At 44.6% G+C, this 25049-nt stretch overlaps 2 protein-coding genes across 3 annotated transcripts in view; both read right to left on the bottom strand.

Moving 5' to 3' along the window:
* DHX38 (DEAH-box helicase 38) overlaps positions 1 to 14383 on the bottom strand; it is a 71775-nt gene extending 57392 nt beyond the window's left edge. The window contains exons 1-10 of one of the 2 annotated variants that reach the window (XM_068115449.2): positions 14315 to 14383; positions 13598 to 13726; positions 7937 to 8142; positions 7577 to 7701; positions 5121 to 5252; positions 4252 to 4432; positions 3945 to 4051; positions 2807 to 2871; positions 930 to 1085; positions 585 to 746 (exon numbers count right to left, since the gene is read on the bottom strand). In XM_068115449.2, coding sequence (XP_067971550.1) covers positions 585 to 746; positions 930 to 1085; positions 2807 to 2871; positions 3945 to 4051; positions 4252 to 4432; positions 5121 to 5252; positions 7577 to 7701; positions 7937 to 8142; positions 13598 to 13720 — 1257 coding nt within the window. In that variant the 5' untranslated portion in view covers positions 13721 to 13726; positions 14315 to 14383. Of the gene's footprint in view, positions 1 to 584; positions 747 to 929; positions 1086 to 2806; positions 2872 to 3944; positions 4052 to 4251; positions 4433 to 5120; positions 5253 to 7576; positions 7702 to 7936; positions 8143 to 13597; positions 13727 to 14239 lie in introns of both variants that reach the window. The other variant, XM_068115448.2, reaches the window with a different exon arrangement.
* Positions 14384 to 18890: 4507 nt separating this feature from the next.
* Positions 18891 to 25049, bottom strand: part of LOC137426676 (uncharacterized) — a 123430-nt gene continuing 117271 nt past the window's right edge. The window contains exons 8-9 of the mRNA XM_068115450.2: positions 20650 to 20762; positions 18891 to 20541 (exon numbers count right to left, since the gene is read on the bottom strand). Of these exons, the coding sequence (XP_067971551.2) occupies positions 20311 to 20541; positions 20650 to 20762 (344 nt within the window). The 3' untranslated portion in view covers positions 18891 to 20310. The remainder of the gene's footprint in view (positions 20542 to 20649; positions 20763 to 25049) is intronic.

The following is a 25049-nucleotide window of genomic DNA, read 5'->3' as shown; positions in this document are numbered from 1 at the left end:
CGGCAGAGGAACATGAAAGGTGCCAGGAAGAAAAGGCAAAATGGCTCATTTGCATATAGAAGAGGTCACCGGTGGCCTTGTCATTGACAAATTTGGAATGACCGATCAGTGGAAACGGGAAGAACCACCTTTAGAGGCCATTTTTCCTTGCAGAGCAGGGGTTGGCCTTTTCCGGGCACCATGGTCCCCTTTTTGAAGCAATGTTTTACGGCTGGATGCCCTTCCTGCCACCAACCCTGTTAATCGACTCTTGCGACACACAGGGAATTACCAGTGAACTGGTGCTCAATTTGCCGACCTTGGCAGAATGACAGGCCGAGTCAACCATTGGGAGGGAGAGGTGTACAATAATTGATTGATTAATTGTATAATTACAATCAATAAAAGATCATCACAAAATATTTTCTTAATCAATTGGCTAATAGCATAACTAAACCACGAGTGCGGTAAGGTAGAAATAGTGACGCATTGCACATGTGACTGTACTACGTGCAACGTGTTTCACCAAGTTATTACCAAAGGCCCGGTATCGGTGCAAAGGCTGTGAGGTTGTAGATTGTGAAGCATGCGAATGGTACAAAGACCTGCTTTGTGAAGACAATTCGTCCGTCGAGGAAAGGAGGGACGAGATTGTGTACGACAAGGTGCACGCGGGCCACGTTTTCCTCCTCCGGTTCCTCAGGTGCACCGAGCCGATGCACCACGCCGCTGGTCAGCATGCGGTTGGTCTCCCAGCGCTCGTTGTCCTTTAGAGGGTTTTAAGATTAATAAAGACAAGATCCTGAAACAGTGGGTAAAATCCCTTAACGCTCGTTCTACGTGATCTTCACTACAGTCAGAGGAATAACCTGATGAGGTATCACATGTTTTATATATTCACATCAACACCTCCTCGATGCTAACTTCCAATCCACCCGATAACTGCACACCTCGTTTATCTGCCGCCGCTGTGCAGAAACGCGTCGAGTGACTTGGCCCTTGAGCTGCGCCTCGCGCTGCCTCGTATGAGCATCACCCGGACCCCCGAAGGGGTTTCGACTCTCATCCCATCCTTCATCCATCATGTACCACTCCCTGTCTGCTTGCTGTCCAAGGGACAGCAGGGAAAGTACCAGAGAAAGTACAGCGGCAGGGAAGGTAATAATAATAATACATTTATTTTATATAGCGCTTTTCAAGAAGCCCAAAGGCGCTTTGACAGAGTACAAAAAACGAGTCCAAAAAGACAAAAATCAATAGGTAAATAATCAAAGCAAAAGGAAGGAGAAGGAGAAGAGATAGTCAGGGGTTAAATGCTGTGGGTTAAATGTTGAATGCAGTGTTGAACAGGTGGGTCTTGAGTGATGTTTTGAATGTGGTGAGTGAGGAGGAGTCTCTGATGGTGTGAGGTAGTGAGTTCCAGAGGGTGGGAGCTGCGATGGAGAAGACCCTGTCCCCCCAGGATCTGAATTTGGTCTGGTGGGGGGGGGGGGGGGGGGGGTCAGGAGGTTGGTACCAGCAGAGCGGAGGTTGCGGGTGGGAGTGTGTCTGGAGAGGAGGTCAGTCAGGTAGGATGGGGCCAGGTTATGGAGGGCTTTGTAGGTCAAGAGGAGGATTTTGTACTGGATTCTCTGGGAGATGGGGAGCCAGTGAAGCTTAAAAAGGACGGGGGTGATGTGGTCACGGGTCCGGGAATGGGTGAGTAGACGGGCAGCGGAGTTCTGAATGTATTGGAGTTTATTGATGATTATTGAGGGTGAACCATAGAGGAGGCTGTTGCAGTAGTCCAGAAGGGAGGTGATGAAGGCGTGGATGAGGGTTTCTGCAGCCGTGGAGGAGAGGGATGGACGGAGACGGGCGATGTTTTTCAGGTGAAAGAAGGCTGTCTTTGTGATCTGTTTAGTGTATTTGTCGAAGGAGAGGGTTTGGTCAAAGATGATGCCAAGTTCCGGATGTGAGGGGAGGTGGATACTGGGAAACCGTCGATGTTGAGGGCAAAGTTATGGGTGGATTGGGTGAGCGTTTTTGGGCCAATGATGATTATTTCAGATTTATCATAGTTAAGTTTGAGGAAGTTGATTTGAAGCCAGGATTTTATTTCAGTGATGCAGTTTGTCAGGATAGAGTGGGTGGCGGTGGAGATGGACTTGGTGGAGATGAAAAGCTGGATGTCATCAGCGAAGCAGTGGAATTGGAGACCATGACGGCGGATTGAGTGACCAAGGGGGGACAGGTACAGGATGAAGAGGAGGGGGCCAAGAACTGAACCTTGGGGGACACCTTGGGGGAGGGGAGCAGTGGGGGATTTGCAGTTATTGATGGAGATGAACTGGCGTCTGTCAGAGAGGTATGATTTGATCCAAGAGAGGGCAGTGCCAGTAATGTTAAAGGTGGTTTTAAGTCGGGTGAGGAGGATGGTGTGATTGATGGTGTCAAAGGCGGCGCTGAGGTCGAGGAGGATGAGAATGTTGAGGTTGCCGGCATCAGAGGAGAGGAGAAGGTCGTTGGTGATTTCGAGGAGAGCAGTTTCAGTACTGTGGTTGGAGCGGAATCCGGATTAGAATGTTTCATACAGGTTATTGGCAGAGAGGTGATGTTTGAGTTGAGTGGCTACAGCACGCTCCAAAACTTTTGACAGAAAGGGTAGGTTGGAGATGGGTCTGAAGTTGTTTAGGGTGTCAGGGTTTAGTCGAATAAGAGGTGTGTTTAAGGTATGAGAGAAAAAAAGAAAAAAAAGGAAAGGGGAAGAAAGACAGAGAAAGAAACATTAAAATAAATGCAGAAGCGAACTTTGGAACGATTCTTGTAGGCAGTATCAAAACCTTACCCTCTGACCTTCTTCCCAGCGTCTGCGATCCTCCTCACTGTCGATCGAACCAGCCGCTCGAGAACCTACAATAAAAGATGGGCAGGGAGGAAGACCAAGTATGCGGAGGTTAGAGGTCACACCCCTACAGCGTGTCATCTTCTACAGGACGGTGCAATAAACAACCGACACACTTACACGTCATTGGAATGTTTCGACAAGCAGAAAGGAAAAATGCATCCATTGGAAATTAATGATATTCATTGGAGATCGATTTTTGTGACCCTCCGAATACTCTCTCCTCCTCCAGGCACACCATGGGTAGGCCTATTATTGTCCCCACCCAAACCCCTCGCCCATGATGCAGGAAACCCGGGTTAAAACCCCACATCTGCATCTGCCGTCTACTAATGTCATTGTAGTTCATGTAAAAGTACAGGTGTCCACTACTCCACTCGTGTCCGTGTCTTGTAATACATACGTGTATAATTCCTCCATGAGCCTGAGAACAAGGTGTAAAAGTAAATAAAATATCATGCCCCTTGTAACCACAATTTTGTCATTTTCTCCAACCGAAGGATTAAATTATCCACTACTCCGGAACCACAAGTCCACATCCATCGACTTGAATAGTTCCACAACGTTTGTCCTCAGCTCCCTGAACGTTTGTGGCCATCGTGTAAAGATTCGACTCTTTAAACGTCATGACATGAAAAATAAAAATAAGTATCGCATTCACGTCTTCCACATTGGTGTCTGTGTGCAAATTTCAGGGAAATGCCACAATCTTCAAACATTTTGTGGAGGAAGTCAAGGAGAACCCTCACACTATGGGGAGTTGCACCACCCAGTATGAATCAGCAAGTGCAACATCTAAGCCCTTAGTCCACAAAAAGGTCAACAGTGGCCCTCCCACTGCCCTACTATATTTTGGCTCTCCCGTCGTCACTCCTTGAACCCCTTTGCGATTCACACCCCACCACAAAACCGTTACACATCTAACATGCAAATATGAGGCAAGGGGAAAACTCCGCACTCAAAACGAATGCTTTTAAAAGTAAAACGATACTCAACCAATTAATCAGACATTTGATCTTTGCCATTATCCCCAAAGTTAAAAACTATTCTGTAAAAGACTCAACAACATGCGGCCTTTTACCTCCAGGCGTCGCACGTGGAGTCGTGCCGATCCGACGCCTTTCGCTCGCCCACTCGTTGTACTTGTACGATGGAGTAGGTAAAGGCGTGTCAGTGTCACCTCTCCGACTGTATGAGCGAGGGATTCATCAAAATTGATGCGGTAACCACTCCAAACATTCTCTATGAAATCATTTGCTTCAGGCAATATTCTATCACTTCCCTGAGGGGTAAGAATGCCATGCAAAGTTTAGTTTTGGCATCAATATGTTAACACAATCGAGACAGGAATTGGGAACCGGAAATACTTGACACGAAAAAACGCTTACCGAGCAGAGTCGGGTCGTCGTGCAGAGACCCGGCCACTGCGCTGGTGCGAGGGTGCATGGGGTGAGTGGGCCGGCGATGGAGACTCCCAAGCGGAGCGCAGAGAGCGCTCACTGTCTCCGCCGTAGCGCCCGGAGCCACCGTCATCGTCTTCCCAATTAGAACCCGAAGGAGTTGCAGAACCTACGGGCCGAGGTGGAACAAATGGAAAGTCGTTTCCTTTTGGAGATCCAAGGCTGAATCTAAAAATTAGGAATTACTGTATTTTTGGAAGTGAACAAGATGATAACGATTCGCTGGTTTGAGAATATCTCAATAGAATTGTGATTTAACATTTTATTTTGATATATTAATGCTATCATATTAATTTGTGATTGGAATGATGCTGTAGGAATGAAAATATGGAGATTGAGCTTAAAGCAAAATGAGGAAATGGCGTGAGGGTTTCCATCCGTGACATTCGCGGATTCCCCATTTGTAGATTCGCCATTAACTGAGTGCAGAAACATTCAGTCGGGGGACGTTTTTTTCCCAAGTCCACAGGAACCTGCTTTCGATACCTGACGTTCGACTGAAGGTGGCACAGGAATGTGGAATTTATTGGTTCATGGTTTAGCATTCACCGTTTCCACATTGTTTGTTTCCTTTTGGGTTCCCACTTCCCATCTCCCTCACTTTAAGCAACATTGTTCTACTAATACAATACAAAACAGCTCCGACAGTAGATTATTTTTGGCTTCAACGAAAAAGCCTGGAACTGTATTAAAATTTAGAAATCAATAAATTATTACAAGCTCACTTTGACCACTTGCACAAAAATTTGAACTTCCTGCTGGTACAATAGTCCCTCTACCAAATCAACGATACTCACCTCTGGGTCGCTGCCAGGGCGGCGTCTGCGGCTCGTCTTTAGAGCGATGAGAGTTCGAGTTCCCGTGACGCTCGCTCGACCTACTATGATCGTGTCCACTTTCACGATCGTAGTCTCTGCCTTTGTCTCTGTCTGTCATGGAGGTTGAATTTGCAGTTATGGAAGTAAAAGTCAAATTTACATTTACTTCAGAATGTTAAAAAGTAAATACAGTCATGGCCAAAAATATTGGCACCCTTGCACTTTTTTCATATAACTCACAATTTTCACCAGAATTAAGTTGAAATTGACAAAAACAGTATTTGTTCTCCACAATTCTTTATTCAACTGTTAATATTACAGAACCTTTGTTTTTGATTCAGAACTTAATATATCCTTTTAAATCAGAAAATAAAAAGAAATGGCATTGACAAAATTATTGACACCTTAGACTTAATATTTGGTAGCACAGACTTGGGACAAAATAACTGCAGTCAAGCACTTCCTATAGCCATGGATGAGCTTCCTACACCTCTCTACTGGCAGTTTGTCCCATTCTTCTTGTGCAAACTGCTCCAGTTCTCCCAGATTTGAAGGGTGCCTTCTCCCAACTGCTGTTTTCAGATCTCCCAACAGGTGTTCAATGGGATTTAGATCTGGACTCATTGCTGGACACTTCAGAACAGTTCAGCATTTTGTCTTGAACCATTCCTGGGTGCTTTTTGAAGTGTGTTTGGGGTCATTGTCCTGCTGCAAGACCAATGACCTTCGACGGAGACCCAGCTTTCTGACACTGGGTAGAACATTGTGCTCCAAAATGCCTAGGTAATCTCCTGATTTCATGATGCCATGCACACATTCAAGGCACCCAGTCCAGAGGCAGCACAGCAACCCCAAAACATCACTGAACCTCCTCCATGTTTGACTATAGGGAAGGTGTTTTTTTCTTTGAAAGCTTCATTTTGTTTTCTGAAAACATAGAGATGATGTGCTTTACCAAAAAGGTCTAATTTGGTCTCATCTGTCCACAGGACATTCTCCCAGCAGGATTTTGGCTTGTTCAGGTGTGTTTTGGAAAACTCTTCGGGCTTTCTTGTCTCTCTCTCAGCAGTGGAGTCCTCCTGGGTCTCCTCCCATAGAACCCTCTTTCATTGAGTTAGCGACGGATGGTGCGAGTTGAAACTGTCGTACCTTGAAGGTCAGCTTGAATCTGTTTGGCAGTTGATTGAGGTGCTTTCTCCATCATTCGAACAATCCTTCTCTGCAATCTTTGATCAAGGTTTATCTTGCAGCCACATCCGGGGAGGTTGGCTACAGTGCCATGGGCCTTAAACTTCTTGATAACATTGCATACGTTGGACACAGGAACATCAAGGTCTCTGGAGATGGACTTGTAGTCTTGAGATTGCCCATGCTTGGCTACAATCTTGTGTCTGACCTCCTCACAATTCTCTGGGTTTTCTTCTTTTCTCCATGCTCATTGCGGTACACACAGTGACACTAAACATCAGGATGACTCCTTTTCTATATTCAAACTGGTTGAATGAGTGATTTTTATATTGCAGGCAACTGCAACCCACCACAGGTGAGTTCAATTCCAAAGTAAAGGAGAATCACCTGCTTGAAATCTAATTATTTCTAACAACTTCTAAAAGGTGCCAATAATATTGTCCGGGCCATTTTAGGATTTTGGTGTGAAATAAGCTAAGATTTAGTAATTTTTAGCTTTTTTAAATGTTGTTCCACTGAAAACCTAATAAATACATGTGGATACCAAAATATTTTTTAATTTCAGCAATTTTCTGGAAGTAATGGTGCATTATTAGAAAAAAGTGGAAGGGTGCCAAGATTTTTGGTCACGACGATGATGGAATGGAAATAAATAGAGATGGAAAATCAAAGGGTCCTCAAAGAATGGAAAACAAGTCAGACAAAGAACATTCGAATATTTAAAAGGAGCTCGGTCCCCGTGTGCATGCGCGAGTGTGACTGTGTGTCTGCGCATGAATGAGTGCGACCGGTTGTCTGTGTGTGAGTGAGTGAGTGAGTGAGTGTGACCATGTGTCTGTAGGTGAGTGAGTGCAACCATGTGTCTGTGCGTGAGTGAGTGCGACTGTGTAGCTGTGCGTGTGAGTGCGACCGTGTGGCTGTGCGTGAGTGAGTGCGACCGTGTGGCTGTGCATGAGTGAGTGCGACCGTGTGGCTGTGCGTGAGTGAGTGCGACCGTGTGGCTGTGCGTGAGTGAGTGCGACCGTGTGGCTGTGCGTGAGTGAGTGTGACCGTGTGGCTGTGCGTGAGTGAGTGCACCCGTGTGGCTGTGCGTGAGTGAGTGCGACTGCGTGGCTGTGCCTGCATCCGGCCATCGACGGGCCTTATATTCTTGTAATTAATAAATAACAACTAAAAATGGAATATCTATTAGACAGAGTTTCCTAAATCCTATTTTTAAATTTTATTGGTCGAAATGATGAAGCAACCTTTTGAGGAAGCGAACACTCCTTGGTATCGGCGTCCCTCCTCTCTGCGCCGATTTTTCTCTCTAAACGCGTCGCTCACTCCCCCTCCATGTGATGGTGTATCTGCTTTCCATCCTCTGTACTGCCTGCAAAATGAATGGCACAACAAGAACAATTGCAAACAAATAAATCTCAGCCTAAAACTTCCCCGCTTCACCAGAAAAACAAATCGTGTTTTTCCAACATGGAAAAGTGGTTCAGACAAACAAGCGTTCGTTCGGATTTACAACACGGACAGCAGCGAGGAAACTGTACAACCACGAGAGATATCCGTTCGGGTCAACAATGTGATTGACAAGGTAGATGAAGGAATCGTGTCACCTATGAACCCTTCCCCCTTCGTTCACACCGTCTGCGGTTCCTTCTTCGTCCGAGCCATCATCTTTACTATTCTCCCAGTCCTTATTTAAGGCGGTCGGCATGCTTTGCAACGCGGTAGCCATCTTCAAGGTCTCCTCCTCACGCTCCTTCCGCTTGCTGGCGGCCAATCTATCTAGGCCCAACAAGCTCACCTTGGGGGCAGGAACCTAGTTTTGGGAGAAAGCAACACGGTGTAGTTGGGTGCAACATGTTTGGGAAAAAAGGATATAAATGTAAAAAATTACCATGTAATTTAATACCACACATTAAAATGGCAAGTGCACAAAAAACAGTATACAGTGCAGTATTTAATTAAAAAGGTGAAAAAGGGTGGGCAGAGAAGGTGGGATGTGGGAGGGGGGAGGGGCGAGGGGGGGGGGGAGGAATTCAAATAGTAATTGGTTAAATATCTTGGCAAATAAATATCAAGCAAAATACAATCATAAAGTTTAACAGAGAAGATCATCGATGATCAGGATTGGTGGAGCCTGTCATCGTTCATACCACAAACACATCGTTCATACCACAAACACATCGTTCATCCCACAAACACATCATTCATCCCACAAACACATCGTTCGTACCACAAACACATCATTCATCCCACAAACACATCGTTCGTACCACAAACATCTCTCGCACCACAAACATCTCTCGTACCACAAACACATCGTTCATACCACAAACACATCGTTCATACCACAAACACATCGTTCATACCACAAACACATCGTTCATACCACAAACACATCGTTCATACCACAAACATCTCTCGCACCACAAACATCTCTCGTACCACAAACACATCGTTCATCCCACAAACACATCGTTCATACCACAAACACATCGTTCATCCCACAAACACATCGTTCATCCCACAAACACATCGTTCATCCCACAAACACATCGTTCATCCCACAAACACATCATTCATACCACAAACACATCGTTCATACCACAAACACATCGTTCATACCACAAACACATCGTTCGTACCACAAACACATCGTTCATACCACAAACATCTCTCGCACCACAAACATCTCTCGTACCACAAACACATCGTTCATCCCACAAACACATCGTTCATACCACAAACACATCGTTCATACCACAAACACATCGTTCATACCACAAACACATCCTTCATACCACAAACACATCCTTCATACCACAAACACATCCTTCATACCACAAAAACATCGTCCATACCACAAACACATCGTTCATCCCACAAACACATCGTTCGTACCACAAACACATCCTTCATACCACAAAAACATCGTCCATACCACAAACACATCGTCCATACCACAAACACATCGTTCATACCACAAACACATCGTTCATACCACAAACACATCGTTCATACCACAAACACATCGTTCGTACCACAAACACATCGTTCATACCACAAACACATCCTTCATACCACAAACATCTCTCGCACCACAAACATCTCTCGTACCACAAACACATCGTTCATCCCACAAACACATCCTTCATACCACAAACACATCCTTCATACCACAAACACATCCTTCATACCACAAAAACATCGTCCATACCACAAACACATCGTTCATACCACAAACACATCCTTCATACCACAAAAACATCGTCCATACCACAAACACATCGTTCATCCCACAAACACATCGTTCGTACCACAAACACATCGTTCGTACCACAAACACATCGTTCATACCACAAACACATCGTTCATACCACAAACACATCGTTCATACCACAAACACATCGTTCATACCACAAACACATCGTTCATCCCACAAACACATCGTTCAGACCACAAACACATCGTTCATACCACAAACACATCGTTCATACCACAAACACATCGTTCATACCACAAACACATCGTTCATACCACAAACACATCGTTCATCCCACAAACACATCGTTCATACCACAAACACATCGTTCATACCACAAACACATCGTTCATACCACAAACACATCGTTCATAGCACAAACACATCGTTCATACCACAAACACATCGTTCATACCACAAACACATCGTTCATACCACAAACACATCGTTCGTACCACAAACACATCCTTCATACCACAAAAACATCCTTCATACCACAAACACATCGTTCATACCACAAACACATCCTTCATACCACAAAAACATCGTCCATACCACAAACACATCCTTCATACCACAAACACATCGTTCATACCACAAACACAACGTTCATACCACAAACACATCGTTCATACCACAAACACATCATTCATACCACAAACACATCGTTCATACCACAAACACATCGTTCATACCACAAAAACATCGTCCATACCACAAACACATCGTTCATCCCACAAACACATCGTTCATACCACAAAAACATCGTCCATACCACAAACACATCGTCCATACCACAAACACATCCTTCATACCACAAACACATCGTTCATACCACAAAAACATCGTCCATACCACAAACACATCGTTCATACCACAAACACATCGTTCATACCACAAACACATCCTTCATACCACAAACACATCCTTCATACCACAAACACATCCTTCATACCACAAACACAACGTTCATACCACAAACACATCGTTCATACCACAAACACATCGTTCATACCACAAACACATCGTTCATACCACAAACACATCGTTCATACCACAAACACATCGTTCATACCACAAACACATCCATCATACCACAAACACATCCTTCATACCACAAACACATCGTTCATACCACAAACACATCGTTCATACCACAAACACATCCTTCATACCACAAACACATCGTTCATACCACAAACACATCGTTCATACCACAAACACATCGTTCATACCACAAACACATCGTTCATACCACAAACACATCGTTCATACCACAAACACATCCATCATACCACAAACACATCCTTCATACCACAAACACATCGTTCATACCACAAACACATCGTTCATACCACAAACACATCCTTCATACCACAAACACATCGTTCATACCACAAACACATCGTTCATACCACAAACACATCCATCATACCACAAACACATCGTTCATACCACAAACACATCGTTCATACCACAAACACATCGTTCATACCACAAACACATCGTTCATACCACAAACACATCGTTCATACCACAAACACATCGTTCATACCACAAACACATCCATCATACCACAAACACATCGTTCATACCACAAACACATCTTTCATACCACAAACACATCGTTCATACCACAAACACATCTCTCTGGTTCCTTGAACACATCGTTCATACCACAAAAACATCTCTCGTACCTTGAACACACCTCTCGTATCTTGAACACACCTCTCGTATCTTGAACACACCTCTCGTACCTTGAAAACACCTCTCGTACCTTTAACACATCTCTCACACCTTGAGCACATCTCTCGTACCACAAACACATCGTTCATACCACAAACACATCGTTCATACCACAAACACATCTCTCGTATCTTGAAAACACCTCTCGTACCTTGAACAGATCTCTCGTACCACAAACACATCTCTCGTACCTAGAACACACCTCTTGTACCTTGAACACATCTCTCGTACCACAAAACACATCGTTCGTACCTAGAACACACCTCTCGTACCTTGAACAGATCTCTCGTACCTAAAACACACCTCTCGTACCTTGAACACATCTCTCGTACCTTTAACACATCTCTCGTATCTTGAACACATCTCTCGTACCACCTTGAACACATCTCTCGTACCTTGAACACATCTCTCGTACCTTGAACACATCTCTCGTACCTTGAACACATCTCTCGTACCTTAAACACATCTCTCGTACCTTAAACACATCTCTCGTACCTTGAACACATCTCTCGTACCTTGAACACATCTCTCGTACCTTGAATACATCTCTCGTACCTTGAACACATCTCTCGTACCTCGAACACATCTCTCGTACCTTGAACAGATCTCTCGTACCTTGAACACATCTCTCGTACCTCAAACACAACTCTCGTACCTTGAACAGATCTCTTGTACCTTGAACACATCTCTCGTACCACCCTGAACACATCTCTCGTACCACCCTGAACACATCTCTCGTACCACCTTGAACACATCTCTCGTACCTTAAACACATCTCTCGTACCACAAACACATCTCTCGTACCTAGAACACACCTCTTGTACCTTGAACACATCTCTCGTACCACAAAACACATCGTTCGTACCTAGAACACACCTCTCGTACCTTGAACAGATCTCTCGTACCTAAAACACACCTCTCGTACCTTGAACACATCTCTCGTACCTTGAACACATCTCTCGTACCTTGAACACATCTCTCGTACCTTGAACACATCTCTCGTACCTTGAACACATCTCTCGTACCTTGAACACATCTCTCGTACCTTAAACACATCTCTCGTACCTTAAACACATCTCTCGTACCTTGAACACATCTCTTGTACCTTAAACACATCTCTCGTACCTTGAACACATCTCTCGTACCTCGAACACATCTCTCGTACCTTGAACACATCTCTCGTACCTCGAACACAACTCTCGTACCTTGAACAGATCTCTTGTACCTTGAACACATCTCTCGTACCACCCTGAACACATCTCTCGTACCACCTTGAACACATCTCTCGTACCTTGAACACATCTCTCGTACCTTGAACACATCTCTCGTACCTTGAACACATCTCTCGTACCTTGAACACATCTCTCGTACCTTGAACACATCTCTCGTACCTTGAACACATCTCTCGTACCTTAAACACATCTCTCGTACCTTGAACACATCTCTCGTACCTTGAACAGATCTCTCGTACCTTGAACAGATCTCTCGTACCTTGAACACATCTCTCGTACCTTAAACACATCTCTCGTACCTTAAACACATCTCTCGTACCTTGAATACATCTCTCGTACCTTGAACACATCTCTTGTACCTCGAACACATCTCTCGTACCTTGAACAGATATCTCGTACCTTGAACACATCTCTCGTACCTTGAACACATCTCTCGTACCACCTTGAACACATCTATCGTACCTTGAACACATCTATCGTACCTTGAACACATCTCTCGTACCTTGAACACATCTCTCGTACCACCTTGAACACATCCATCGTACCTTGAACACATCTATCGTACCTTGAACACATCTCTCGTACCTTGAACACATCTCTCGTACCTTGAACAGATCTCTCGTACCTTAAACACATCTCTCGTACCTTAAACACATCTCTCGTACCTTAAACACATCTCTCGTACCTTGAATACATCTCTCGTACCTTGAACACATCTCTCGTACCTCGAACACATCTCTCGTACCTTGAAGAGATATCTCGTACCTTGAACACATCTCTCGTACCTTGAACACATCTCTCGTACCACCTTGAACACATCTATCGTACCTTGAACACATCTATCGTACCTTGAACACATCTCTCGTACCTTGAACACATCTCTCGTACCACCTTGAACACATCTATCGTACCTTGAACACATCTATCGTACCTTGAACACATCTCTCGTACCCTGAACACATCTCTCGTACCCTGAACACATCTCTCGTACCTTGAACACATCTCTCGTACCTTGAACACATCACTCATACCTTGAACACGTGCTTTTCTGCAGCATTGCTCTTCTTGAGCACGACTAACCCACTGGGCTGCTCGTCCGTCTCGGTGCCTTCTAACCGGTGCAGCGACAAATCTTCTTCATCCAAGACGGCCATTGCAAGCTGCACAAATATGCAAAACAATAAAATATGAAAAAGGTAGTCAGGGCAACAACACAACCACCATGAAGGGATTGGCCCAAGCACATCCGCAAACATCGAACCTGTGGCCAGAATGAAACTCATCGTTACGCCGTTATTGCTGAACATGGATGCCTCATCCCCAGGTTTGGTGGAAGATCCATTTGTGAAACGATTGAAGGTTCAACTTAGACATTGGGGTCTGTTTTCGTGATGGGGAGTAATGTTGTTTGTGTTTGTGTGGAGCATAGCGCCATTTAATACAGTTATCAGATACAAGTGCTCCATGGTATGAGCGAGTCCCGGAGGGGGTCTGCACTCACTAGAGGGCTTGGACTAGTTTAACTGTGGAATACGTGAAGCGTACCGCGGCCACGGAACTAGTCTAGGCCGTAGGCCTACCCACCGAGACATTTTCTTACAACCAGCCTTCGGTTTACAGCGGAATTAACAACCCGACAATCCATGAAGGCGCGAAACGATCAGAAAACTTACCACGGTCCTATATATCGAGTGAATGCTTTTTAATCATAATTAAACACCAAGAAAAGGGAATCCGGTTTTCCTCACAACAGACGTGTTTTGGCTCCAGCGGTGAAGCCTCTGACGTTTCCTTTCAGGATTGGATTCCTGGCAAATTACTCTGAATATAATTTGTAATAGTGGGATTGTGCGAAACTTAAAACACACACAATTCATTTACTGTGTATGGCTCTGTGATTATTACGTCAGATGTTTTTATAATCACACGCACAACAACGCACTCAAATTATACACCGCAATAAATATAAACTCACCTGTCACGCTGACCGGAAAGATAAAGGCTCAAACTGAATGGATTTTTTAATTTGGAAAACATTTCTTTCTGAGCAAGAACTTTGTCCATAGCACATCCAAGTCTGTAAAGGGAATGAATTGTAAAAGTTCATCTCACCGAGGAGACATTCTGTGCTCGAGTCGGTGGGTGATCGCTGCCCCAGGCGACATACTCGACTCGAGTCTTGGGGAATTTCATGGCATCAACTGGCATTGATAGGGATGGCTATGACTATGGCTGTGGATATGACTATGGCTGTGGATAGGACTATGGTTATGGCTCTGGCTATGACTATGGCTATGGCTGTGGATATGACTATGGCTGTGGATAGGACTATGGTTATGGCTCTGGCTATGACTATGGCTATGGCTGTGGATATGACTATGGCTATGGCTATGACTATGGCTGTGGATATGACTATGGCTATGGCTATGACTATGGCTGTAGATATGACTATGGCTGTAGATATAACTATGGCTGTAGATATGACTATGGCTGTGGATATGACTATGACTATGGCTATGGCTATGGCTGTGGATATGACTATGGCTGTAGATATGACTATGGCTGTAGATATGACTATGGCTGTGGATATGACTATGGCTGTGGATATGACTATGGCTGTAGATATGACTATGGCTGTGGATATGACTATGACTATGGCTATGGCTGTGGATATGACTATGGCTATGGCGATGACTATGGCTGTGGATATGACTATGGCTTTGACTATGGCTGTGGATATGACGATGGCTATGACGATGACGATGACTATAGCTATGACTATGACTATGGCTGTGGATATGACTATGGCTATGATTATGGCTGTGGATATGACTATGGCTATGACGATGACTATAGCTATGACTATGGCTATGACTATGGATATGACTATGGCTATGACGATGACTATAGCTATGACTATGACTATGACTATGGCTGTGGATATGACTATGGCTGTGGATATGACTATGGCTATGACGATGACTATAGCTATGACTATGACTATGACTATGGCTGTGGATATGACTATGGCTATGACTATGGCTGTGGATATGACTATGGCTATCACTATGGCTGTGGATATGACTATGGCTATGACGATGACTATAGCTATGACTATGACTATGGCTATGACTATGACTATGGCTGTGGCTATGACTATGGCTGTGGCTATGACTATGGCTGTGGCTATGACTATAGCTGTGGCTATGACTGTGGCTATGACTATGGCTGTGGCTATGACTATGGCTGTGGCTATGACTATAGCTGTGACTATGGCTCTGGCTGTGGCTATGACTATAGCTATGACTATAGCTATGGCTATGACTATGGCTGTGGCTATGACTATGGCTATGATTATGGCTATGGCTATGACTATGGCTGTGGCTATGACTATGGCTGTGGCTATGACTATGGCTGTGGCTGTGGCTATGACTATGGCTGTGGCTATGACTGTGGCTATGACTATGGCTGTGGCTATGACTATGGCTGTGGCTATGACTATAGCTGTGACTATGGCTCTGGCTGTGGCTATGACTATGGCTGTGGCTATGACTATGGCTGTGGCTATGACTGTGGCTATGACTATGGCTGTGGCTATGACTATGGCTGTGGCTATGACTATGGCTGTGGCTATGACTATAGCTGTGGCTATGACTATGGCTATGACTGTGGCTATGACTATGGCTATGGCTATGATTATGGCTATGGCTATGACTATGGCTATGACATGACAATGGCTATGACTGTGGCTATGACTATGGCTGTGGCTATGACTATGACTATGGCTGTGGATATGACTATGGCTATGACTATGGCTGTAGATATGACTATGGCTGTAGATATGACTATGGCTGTGGATATGACTATGACTATGGCTGTGGATATGACGATGGCTATGACTATGGCTGTGGATATGACTATGGCTATGACTATGGCTGTAGATATGACTATGGCTGTGGATATGACTATGGCTATGGATATGACTATGGCTGTGGATATGACTATGGCTATGACTATGGCTGTGGATATGACTATGGCTATGACGATGACTATAGCTATGACTATGACTATGGCTATGGCTGTGGCTATGACTATGGCTAAGGCTATGACTATGGCCAAGGCTATGACTCTGACTATGGCCAAGGCTATGACTATGGCTATGGATGTGGCTATGGCTATGACTATTGCTATGGCTATGGCTATGACTATTGCTATGGCTATGACTATTGCTATGACTATGGCTATGACTATGGGGGATGTGTGGGCCCCATGGGTCTGGAACAGTGAACCAGAATTGCACCAAGTTCCTTGACTTCGCAAGGTGTCGTGGACCGAGGGTGGCTGGTTCATGGTTTCAGCGCCAACAGCCACATTCCTAGACTTAGTATTCCAATGCTGGTGCTGAGGCGTATAAAAGTGCACGTACGCTGAGGGCGAACAAGGAGGCATATGCGAGGAATCTGTGACAGGGTAGAGCAAATCTTGGCTTCAAGTGATTCTCGTCCTCCTTACGATGGTGGAAATGCTGATCTCATGTCATCGCACGCAGTTCTGTGCTCTGTTCCCAAATGACTGGAAGAGGGCCTTGTTGTCCCTCTCTGGAAAGGGAAGGATGATCGCCAGGACTGCAACATCTAACGATGGGTGATAGCGCTTTCGATGCTGGGTAAGGTCTTTGCTTGGATAATCTTGATAGGGTTTGCCACCATCTATCTGCTTGAGCACGAGCACCAAAAGAGGTCATCGATTGACCGTGTACTTGCTCTTGGCGTCCACACCAAACGCTTTGCACAATCCCATGAGTTTCAGCAGGAGATGCTCGCACCCGATGTTGATCTCCGCAAAGCGTTTGCTTCATTGAATCAGGATGTCCTCTGGAGGATCTGCCCCTTTAGGGGTCTACAGGGAGGTTGCCCCCCAAAATAGGTATTTGCTTTCTTCTCAGCATCTACACACACAATTTTGATGAAACTTAACCACAACCTTCATCACCTGTGATGTACCAAAGTTTGTTCACGGCTTTAAAAAAAAATCTACCCCTTTGGGGGTTTACGGGGGGTTACCCCCCAAAATAGGTATTTCCTTTCTTCTCAAAAACGACACAAGCAATTTCGATGAAACTTCACCACAACCTTCACCACCCATGATGTACCAATGTTTGTTCAAGGCATTAGAAAAATTGGGATCTTTGGAGGTACTAGGGCATGCCCGTACTATATATAAGCTAGGACGTGCCCGTACGTGGGTGCCCGTTCCTTGCCAAAAAAAAAAAAAAAAAAAAATTTGTGTAGGGGTGTGTGTGTGTAAACATCCTAGGGCGTGCCCGTACGTGGGTGCAAAAAAACATGCGTGCAAACAACAACAACAAAAAAAAACTTTGAAACCACGTGGCAGTAACGACCACAGAACCCCCCCCCCCCCTCTATTTACATGAATGGTTTGGTCCATTCGCAACGACCACAGAACCCCCCCCCTCTATTTACATGCAATGGTTTGGTCCATTCGCAACGCCAAAGCGAACGGCGAACGGCTAAATCGCCATAGCTCGGTAAGTACTTGTCCGATTAATTTCAAACCTTGAAAAGGCACATCCTCGGGTCCCCAGCAATATACCTGGCAAGTTTCAAGTATATCGGACCGGTAGTTGTCGAGAAACAGCGGTCACAGACAAACATACACACATACACACAGAGATTAATGGAATTATAGATAGATATGGGGTTGGGGAAGGGGAGTTGCCCCCCAAAATAGGTATTTTTTTTTTCTTTGTTTGTTAAAGTCTTATGATTATGTTAGTATGATATATACCTGCTGCCCTGTCTTCTTGCAATCATTGAAATTGGTTTTAAATACCCTTAGTCGCTGCGGTATACTGTTTATTCTACCAGGTGAGCGCCAGGTGTATTGCCCCCATGTTTATTGTTACTCTCTGTGATTGCCGTTGTGTGGCTGGCTTGTTCTTCCTCCTCTTTTCTCCCTATAATAAATTCCCCTTCTGATGTAACATCGTGTGGATGTAGGGAGTGGGCTCCATGACGTTTAGTGAAATTGCCTTATTAAACGCTCAATGGGCAGATTGAGTTCGCGCAAAAGGAAAAATAACCGTGGATCCCTAACTGAGCTTCGCTCGGCTCTTCCAGTTGACAGATTCGCCGCGGTCATGTGTTCCGAGACGCCGATTCGTGCCAAATTAACCAGGACGTGGATATCATTCTGGAATGGGAGGCGTGACAATCATTGGAGACCATTTGACTAACAATACTTCAATTTTACAATGGCACAAGTGTCAAAATCTGTTTTGGAAAATAGGTTCAAATAAACAAAATGGATGAAAACTTTTATTATTCCCTGTGGCACATACAAACACAAGACTAAGAGTACATTTGTTCCATCACAATGGACTCTTCCAGAACAACTCAAATTGTAACAAATTGTAACAAGGTAAAACATTTATTGTAGTTTACCTTGTAAATGGGAGCTCACCCAAAAGCACGAATAAATCGTTGGGAATTTGCAAAGGGGAGCTCACCCAAAAGCACGAATAAATCGTTGGGAATTTGCAAAGGGGAGCTCACCCAAAAGCACGAATAAATCGTTGGGAATTTGCAAAGGGGAGCTCACCCAAAAGCACGAATAAATCGTTGGGAATTTGTAAAGGGGAGCTCACCTAAAAGCACGAATAAATCGTTGGGAATTTGTAAAGGGGAGCTCACCCAAAAGCACGAATAAATCGTTGGGAATTTGTAAAGGGGAGCTCACCCAAAAGCACGAATAAATCGTTGGGAATTTGCAAAGGGGAGCTCACCCAAAAGCACGAATAAATCGTTGGGAATTTGTAAAGGGGAGCTCACCCAAAAGCACGAATAAATCGTTGGGAATTTGTAAAGGGGAGCTCACCCAAAAGCACGAATAAATCGTTGGGAATTTGCAAAGGGGAGCTCACCCAAAAGCACGAATAAATCGTTGGGAATTTGCAAAGGGGACCTCACCCAAAAGCACGAATAAATCGTTGGGAATTTGCAAAGGGGACCTCATCCAAAAGCACGAATAAATCGTTGGGAATTTGTAAAGGGGAGCTCACCCAAAAGCACGAATAAATCGATGGGAATTTGTAAAGGGGAGCTCACCCAAAAGCACGAATAAATCGTTGGGAATTTGCAAAGGGGAGCTCACCCAAAAGCACGAATAAATCGTTGGGAATTTGCAAAGGGGACCTCACCCAAAAGCACGAATAAATCGTTGGGAATTTGCAAAGGGGAGCTCACCCAAAAGCACGAATAAATCGTTGGGAATTTGCAAAGGGGAGCTCACCCAAAAGCACGAATAAATCGTTGGGAATTTGTAAAGGGGAGCTCACCCAAAAGCACGAATAAATCGTTGGGAATTTGCAAAGGGGAGCTCACCCAAAAGCACGAATAAATCGTTGGGAATTTGTAAAGGGGAGCTCACCCAAAAGCACGAATAAATCGTTGGGAATTTGTAAAGGGGAGCTCACCCAAAAGCACGAATAAATCGTTGGGAATTTGTAAAGGGGAGCTCACCCAAAAGCACGAATAAATCGTTGGGAATTTGCAAAGGGGAGCTCACCCAAAAGCACGAATAAATCGTTGGGAATTTGTAAAGGGGAGCTCACCCAAAAGCACGAATAAATCATTGGAAATTTGTAGTTCACGTACCTCACCAGGTAGTTACCAAAGGAAATTTAAACAAACAAAACAGGTTGAGAGAAAACCGAGATGAAAGACTAACACAATTTCAGAGTCACGGACAAGCCCGTGACGACGATCTTGTGCGAAATCTCCCCGATCTGCTGCAACTTAAACAAAACTTCGGCATTGCTCCCCTGAGCCTTCAAGATGAAATTACTTGGGCCGCTCGTCGAGCTTTCAGTGGGGCACAGACAGGAATATTCTGAAAATGCCAACAAGACTTCACCATTGACCTTTCCTATGCAGGCGGTAATCGAACAGCAGTCCTGGGAGAGAGAGAACGCCATTATTTACTTGCCGAACTCACGCACCTTTAGAAAGGTATTTTTTTAAATAAGAGAGCGGAAATAGAATGATATCTTATTAATACTTACTGGAAATAACTCATCATGGATGGAGAGTTCCAGGGGCAGGTCGATCGAGCTGTGGTTGTTGGGAGCGTTTTTCCTGATGCAACGACACCTGAGCAAACCACGTCTCACCTCACCTGTCACCAAATGACACACATATCAGATACCTGGGTGTGAGTGTACAACGCTTTAGCGAAAATGCAAACAGACGGAATTTAACTTCGGCAACCATGATGTCAATACGCACAGCATTTTGTAAAATTACAAATACTTAAAAAACTAGAACGGCACTCGGTAGAGAGCAAACCTCCGCCAGGCTGAAGAGTTTATGTTGTGTATCCCACTGATTGGCCGGATCTGGATTCGGACCTGAACCAAAATCTAATCAGCTTGTTCTTGTCACCTCACCAACACCTCCACCAAGTTTAGTCAACTCATCCATAACTTTTTAAAATATCATGTTATTTATCGCTTTTCGCCCAATCTATCAATGGTGAAGAATCATTTAAAAATTAAATAATTCTCATATCCGAATCCATATTCATATCTTCACCAAAATCGAATAGATTTCTCCTTGTCACACACCCAATCCGTCCACCAAGTTTCGTCCAAATTCGTCCACAACTTTTTGAGATATCCTGATATGTATAGTTTCTGGCCCCATCTCCCAATGGTGAAGAATCACTTTAAAAATTCTAGTAGCTCGATCCGAATCCGGATCTTCACCAAAATCTAATCATTTCCTCCTTGTCACACATGCTACCTCTCTGCCAAATTTCGTCCGAATCCGTCCACACCTTTTTGAGATATCTTGTTCACAAACGGACAAACCAAATCCATCGATGGCTTCCAAATGAATCCATCGCTTCCAAACGGACAGGGGTGAAAACATAGCCTCCATCCACCTTCGGTGGCGCAGGTAAAGATCGCCCATGGAGGGTGATTCTCACAAAAAGGAAAGCACAAATGAATCCATCGCTTCCTCTGTCACTAGAAGTGCAATGTAGAGTTTAAACCATAAAGTGAAAGGTGCATACCACACTGATAGCACAAGGTTAATAATGTCCTGTCCGCAGCCGATGAACACCAGCCTTGGACGAATAGCCGGACATTCTTACTCCCGAGTCGAACAGCCGAATATATAGCAGTTATTTTTATGGCGCGCGAGGGACGGAAGGCAGCGAAGGCGCTTACCTGAACGGAAGCACATGGGTTTATTCCCGGAGCCACAACAAATAAAATAACACAACAAATGTAAAGAAAAATGCCACAATAATGATTTAATAAAAATAAAGCACGGCAAAATAAATGTTGAGGTAAACTAATATTTTCTACTGTGAGACGTCTCCATCAGTCACAAATACACACAAGGGGAAAAGATAACGAAAATAAAATGTTTTCTTTTAGTCGGCTAGCATTCAGCTCTGGTCCCACATATAACTTTGAGACGCTTGGTGGTCATTGGAACTGGTGAGGTCGGTCGATGAAAGGATCAAAAGCGTCAAAGTGCCCCAAAAATGGCGCCGGTCAATCACGCGAGCGCAGAGCCGTGAAGCGGCAGCCAAGTGTTACGTGCTCCTCCCCAAACCCCGGTCACGGTGTACCTCCGAGCTCCGAAAGGAGTCACGGCAGAAAGATGTGCTATTATGTGTGCCAATGACCAAGGGTGAAACCACACCAATCAATTGTTACAAAACCAAAGTATTGTATTAATATCACACAATAATAACAACTTGCACAAGTACAATATAACTTCAATTGCACAACAAATACCATATAATTCCTATGATGGTACCACCAGTTTCTTAATGCAATAACTCTCGGTACTCCACGTGAGCGAAATGTAACACCCCCAAAGTCACTGTCCCGGCACCAGGCCAAAGTCGATCCACGCTTCGGTGATCACAAGAAAAAGGTCGTATTGAGACCCGAACCCAGGACGGCCGACAGTCGACGCTGCCGAAGAGCCGCTGGGTGGGTGTCGGGCCGACGTCGGTCAGGCAAAAGTTCACCCAAAAGGCGACTGGGGAACCCACACCTTCAGTTCACAAGACAAGGACGCTGATATGAACGAGCAGCGGCTCCCAAGCGGAAAACCGCGAATTCCCAATCAAAATCCACGACACACATGAGAACCAGGCTAACGGCTGGTGCGTGGTGAAATGGCTGGCGCGAGGTGAAATGGCAGACGGGCCCGTAATGGAGGCGTACCTGCTCTCCAACAATGATTCACTTTTGGAATCAACCACAAAACCCGTCATGCAGGTTTATCTGCCACAGTAATATCGACTCTGTCACAGGAATCCCTTTCCCGGGGAAACCAATATTCGCTCGTGACCAGCGTCCGCTCAACACCTCGAAGCCGATCGGCCTTTCTCTCCTGATCTCACTTGATCCGCTTCCACCTCCTCCTCCTCTGGTTTCTCCCGATCCATTTCGTTTTTCTTTTAAAACACTAATTTTTTACCTTTGAAGACAGTCATCTCCATTTCACTCAAACTATAACAATAATAGTATATGAAACTAAAAATGCTTCCAGTGGATGAAAACCACAAAGACGGAAGTGACGAATCCATAACACTCCCCACCCTCAAGAAAGAAAGTTTGAACATAGTGAAAACTTTCTTTTCATGCAAAAAACCTTTTTAACAAACAAACGTAAAACTCACACCCAAATGATCAACTCACGTGAGCAACAATAATTAATATTCCCCAGAAGAAAGCAGCAAAACTTTCAAACAACCGACAGGAATTTTCAAAGTTAGTTCACTCTGGTTAAAGCATCGGCAACGACATTGTCCCTGCCCTTTACATGCTCAATTTCCAAGTTGAACTCCTGCAAAGCCAAACTCCATCTCATCAACCTCTGATTTTTATTTTTCATTTTTTGAATGAAGGTTAAGGGGTTGTGATCAGTGAAGACTTTTATAGGAAAGGTAGTAGTTCCCAGATACACCTCATAATGCTGAAGCGCTAACAGGAGAGCAAGGATCTCTTTTTCCACAGTGGCATAATTTGCCTGATGTTTGTGAAACGTTTTGGAATAGTAGCACACCGGGTGATCCACGCCATCCTCATCTTCCTGTAATAGAACTGCCCCAGCCCCCACATCACTTGCATCAATGGCCAACTTGAAAGGTTCTTGAAAATCCGGCGCTGCTAGGACAGGAGAGCTCATTAATATCGCTTTGACGTGGGCAAAGGCAGCCTGGCATTTGTCATCCCAAACAAACTTGGTCTCTTTCCTCAACAAATTCGTTAAAGGGGCTACCACATCAGAAAAATTCCTGCAGAACCGCCGGTACCAACCAGCCATACCCAATAATCTCATAAGCTCCTTCTTCCCTTTTGGAACTTGGAAGCGATCAATGGCTTCTATCTTGGCTGTCACCGGTTGCACCTGACCCTGACGTACTACATGGCCTAGGAACACCACCTGTGCTTTTACAAACTCACTCTTAGATAAGTTGATGGTCAACCCTGCCTCGGTCAGTTTCTTGAAAAATGCATGAATTTGTTTAGTCATGGTGTGGATGATGACATCATCCAGATAAGCCTCCACCCCCTCAAGGTCTGCAATAAGCTTATTAATCAGCCGTTGAAATGTAGCAGGCCCGTTTTTCAATCCAAAGGGAAGAACCTTGTACTGATACAACCCATTTGGTGTGACTAAAGCCGAGATTTCCTTGGCTCTATCAGTAAGAGGAATCTGCCAATACCCTTTCAGCAAGTCAAATTTAGTTACAAATTTAGCTGGGCCTATTCTATCAATACAGTCATCAATCCTCGGGATGGGATATGAGTCGGTCTTGGTCACTGCATTAACCCGTTTTAAATCCGTACAACAGCGAAAACTGCCATCGGGTTTTGGAACCAACACACATGGTGAGCTCCATTCACTGCTGCTTGGTTCGATGATGTCATTCTCCAACATATACTGAACCTCCTTCCGAAGATAATCCATCTTCACAGGGTTCATCCGATAGTATGGTTGTTTCACAGGAGTGGCTTCCCCCACCTCAATATCATGATATACCAAGTCAGTACGACCAGGTACATCTGTGAACAAATGTGTAAACTCAAAAATTAGGCTGGATAGTTGTCCTTGTTGTTCCCTCGTCAAATGATCTAATTTCTCATCTAAATTGCTCAACACTTCTGTGTTCGTCAATCTGGGACAAGCCTGGTCATCAATGTTATCAAACTTCACACCGGCCTCAACCTCTGGATTCTCTTGCACCCCGACTACAGGCACGACAGGTGAGACAGGAACCATTTTTTTCACAGGCTTCCCCTCATAATATTTCTTCAGTCGGTTGACATGACACAGTTGCCGCTTTTTCCATCGGTCAGGAGTTGTCACCACCTCATCTGTTTCATTAACCCTCCTTTCGATTGGATAGGGACCAAAATACCTAGCCTGT

Source organism: Myxine glutinosa, chromosome 5 (assembly GCF_964187855.1).
Source record: "Myxine glutinosa chromosome 5, kmMyxGlut1.1, whole genome shotgun sequence".
Taxonomy (NCBI): Eukaryota; Metazoa; Chordata; class Myxini; order Myxiniformes; family Myxinidae; genus Myxine; species Myxine glutinosa.
This window is presented reverse-complemented; position numbering and strand designations above follow the sequence as displayed.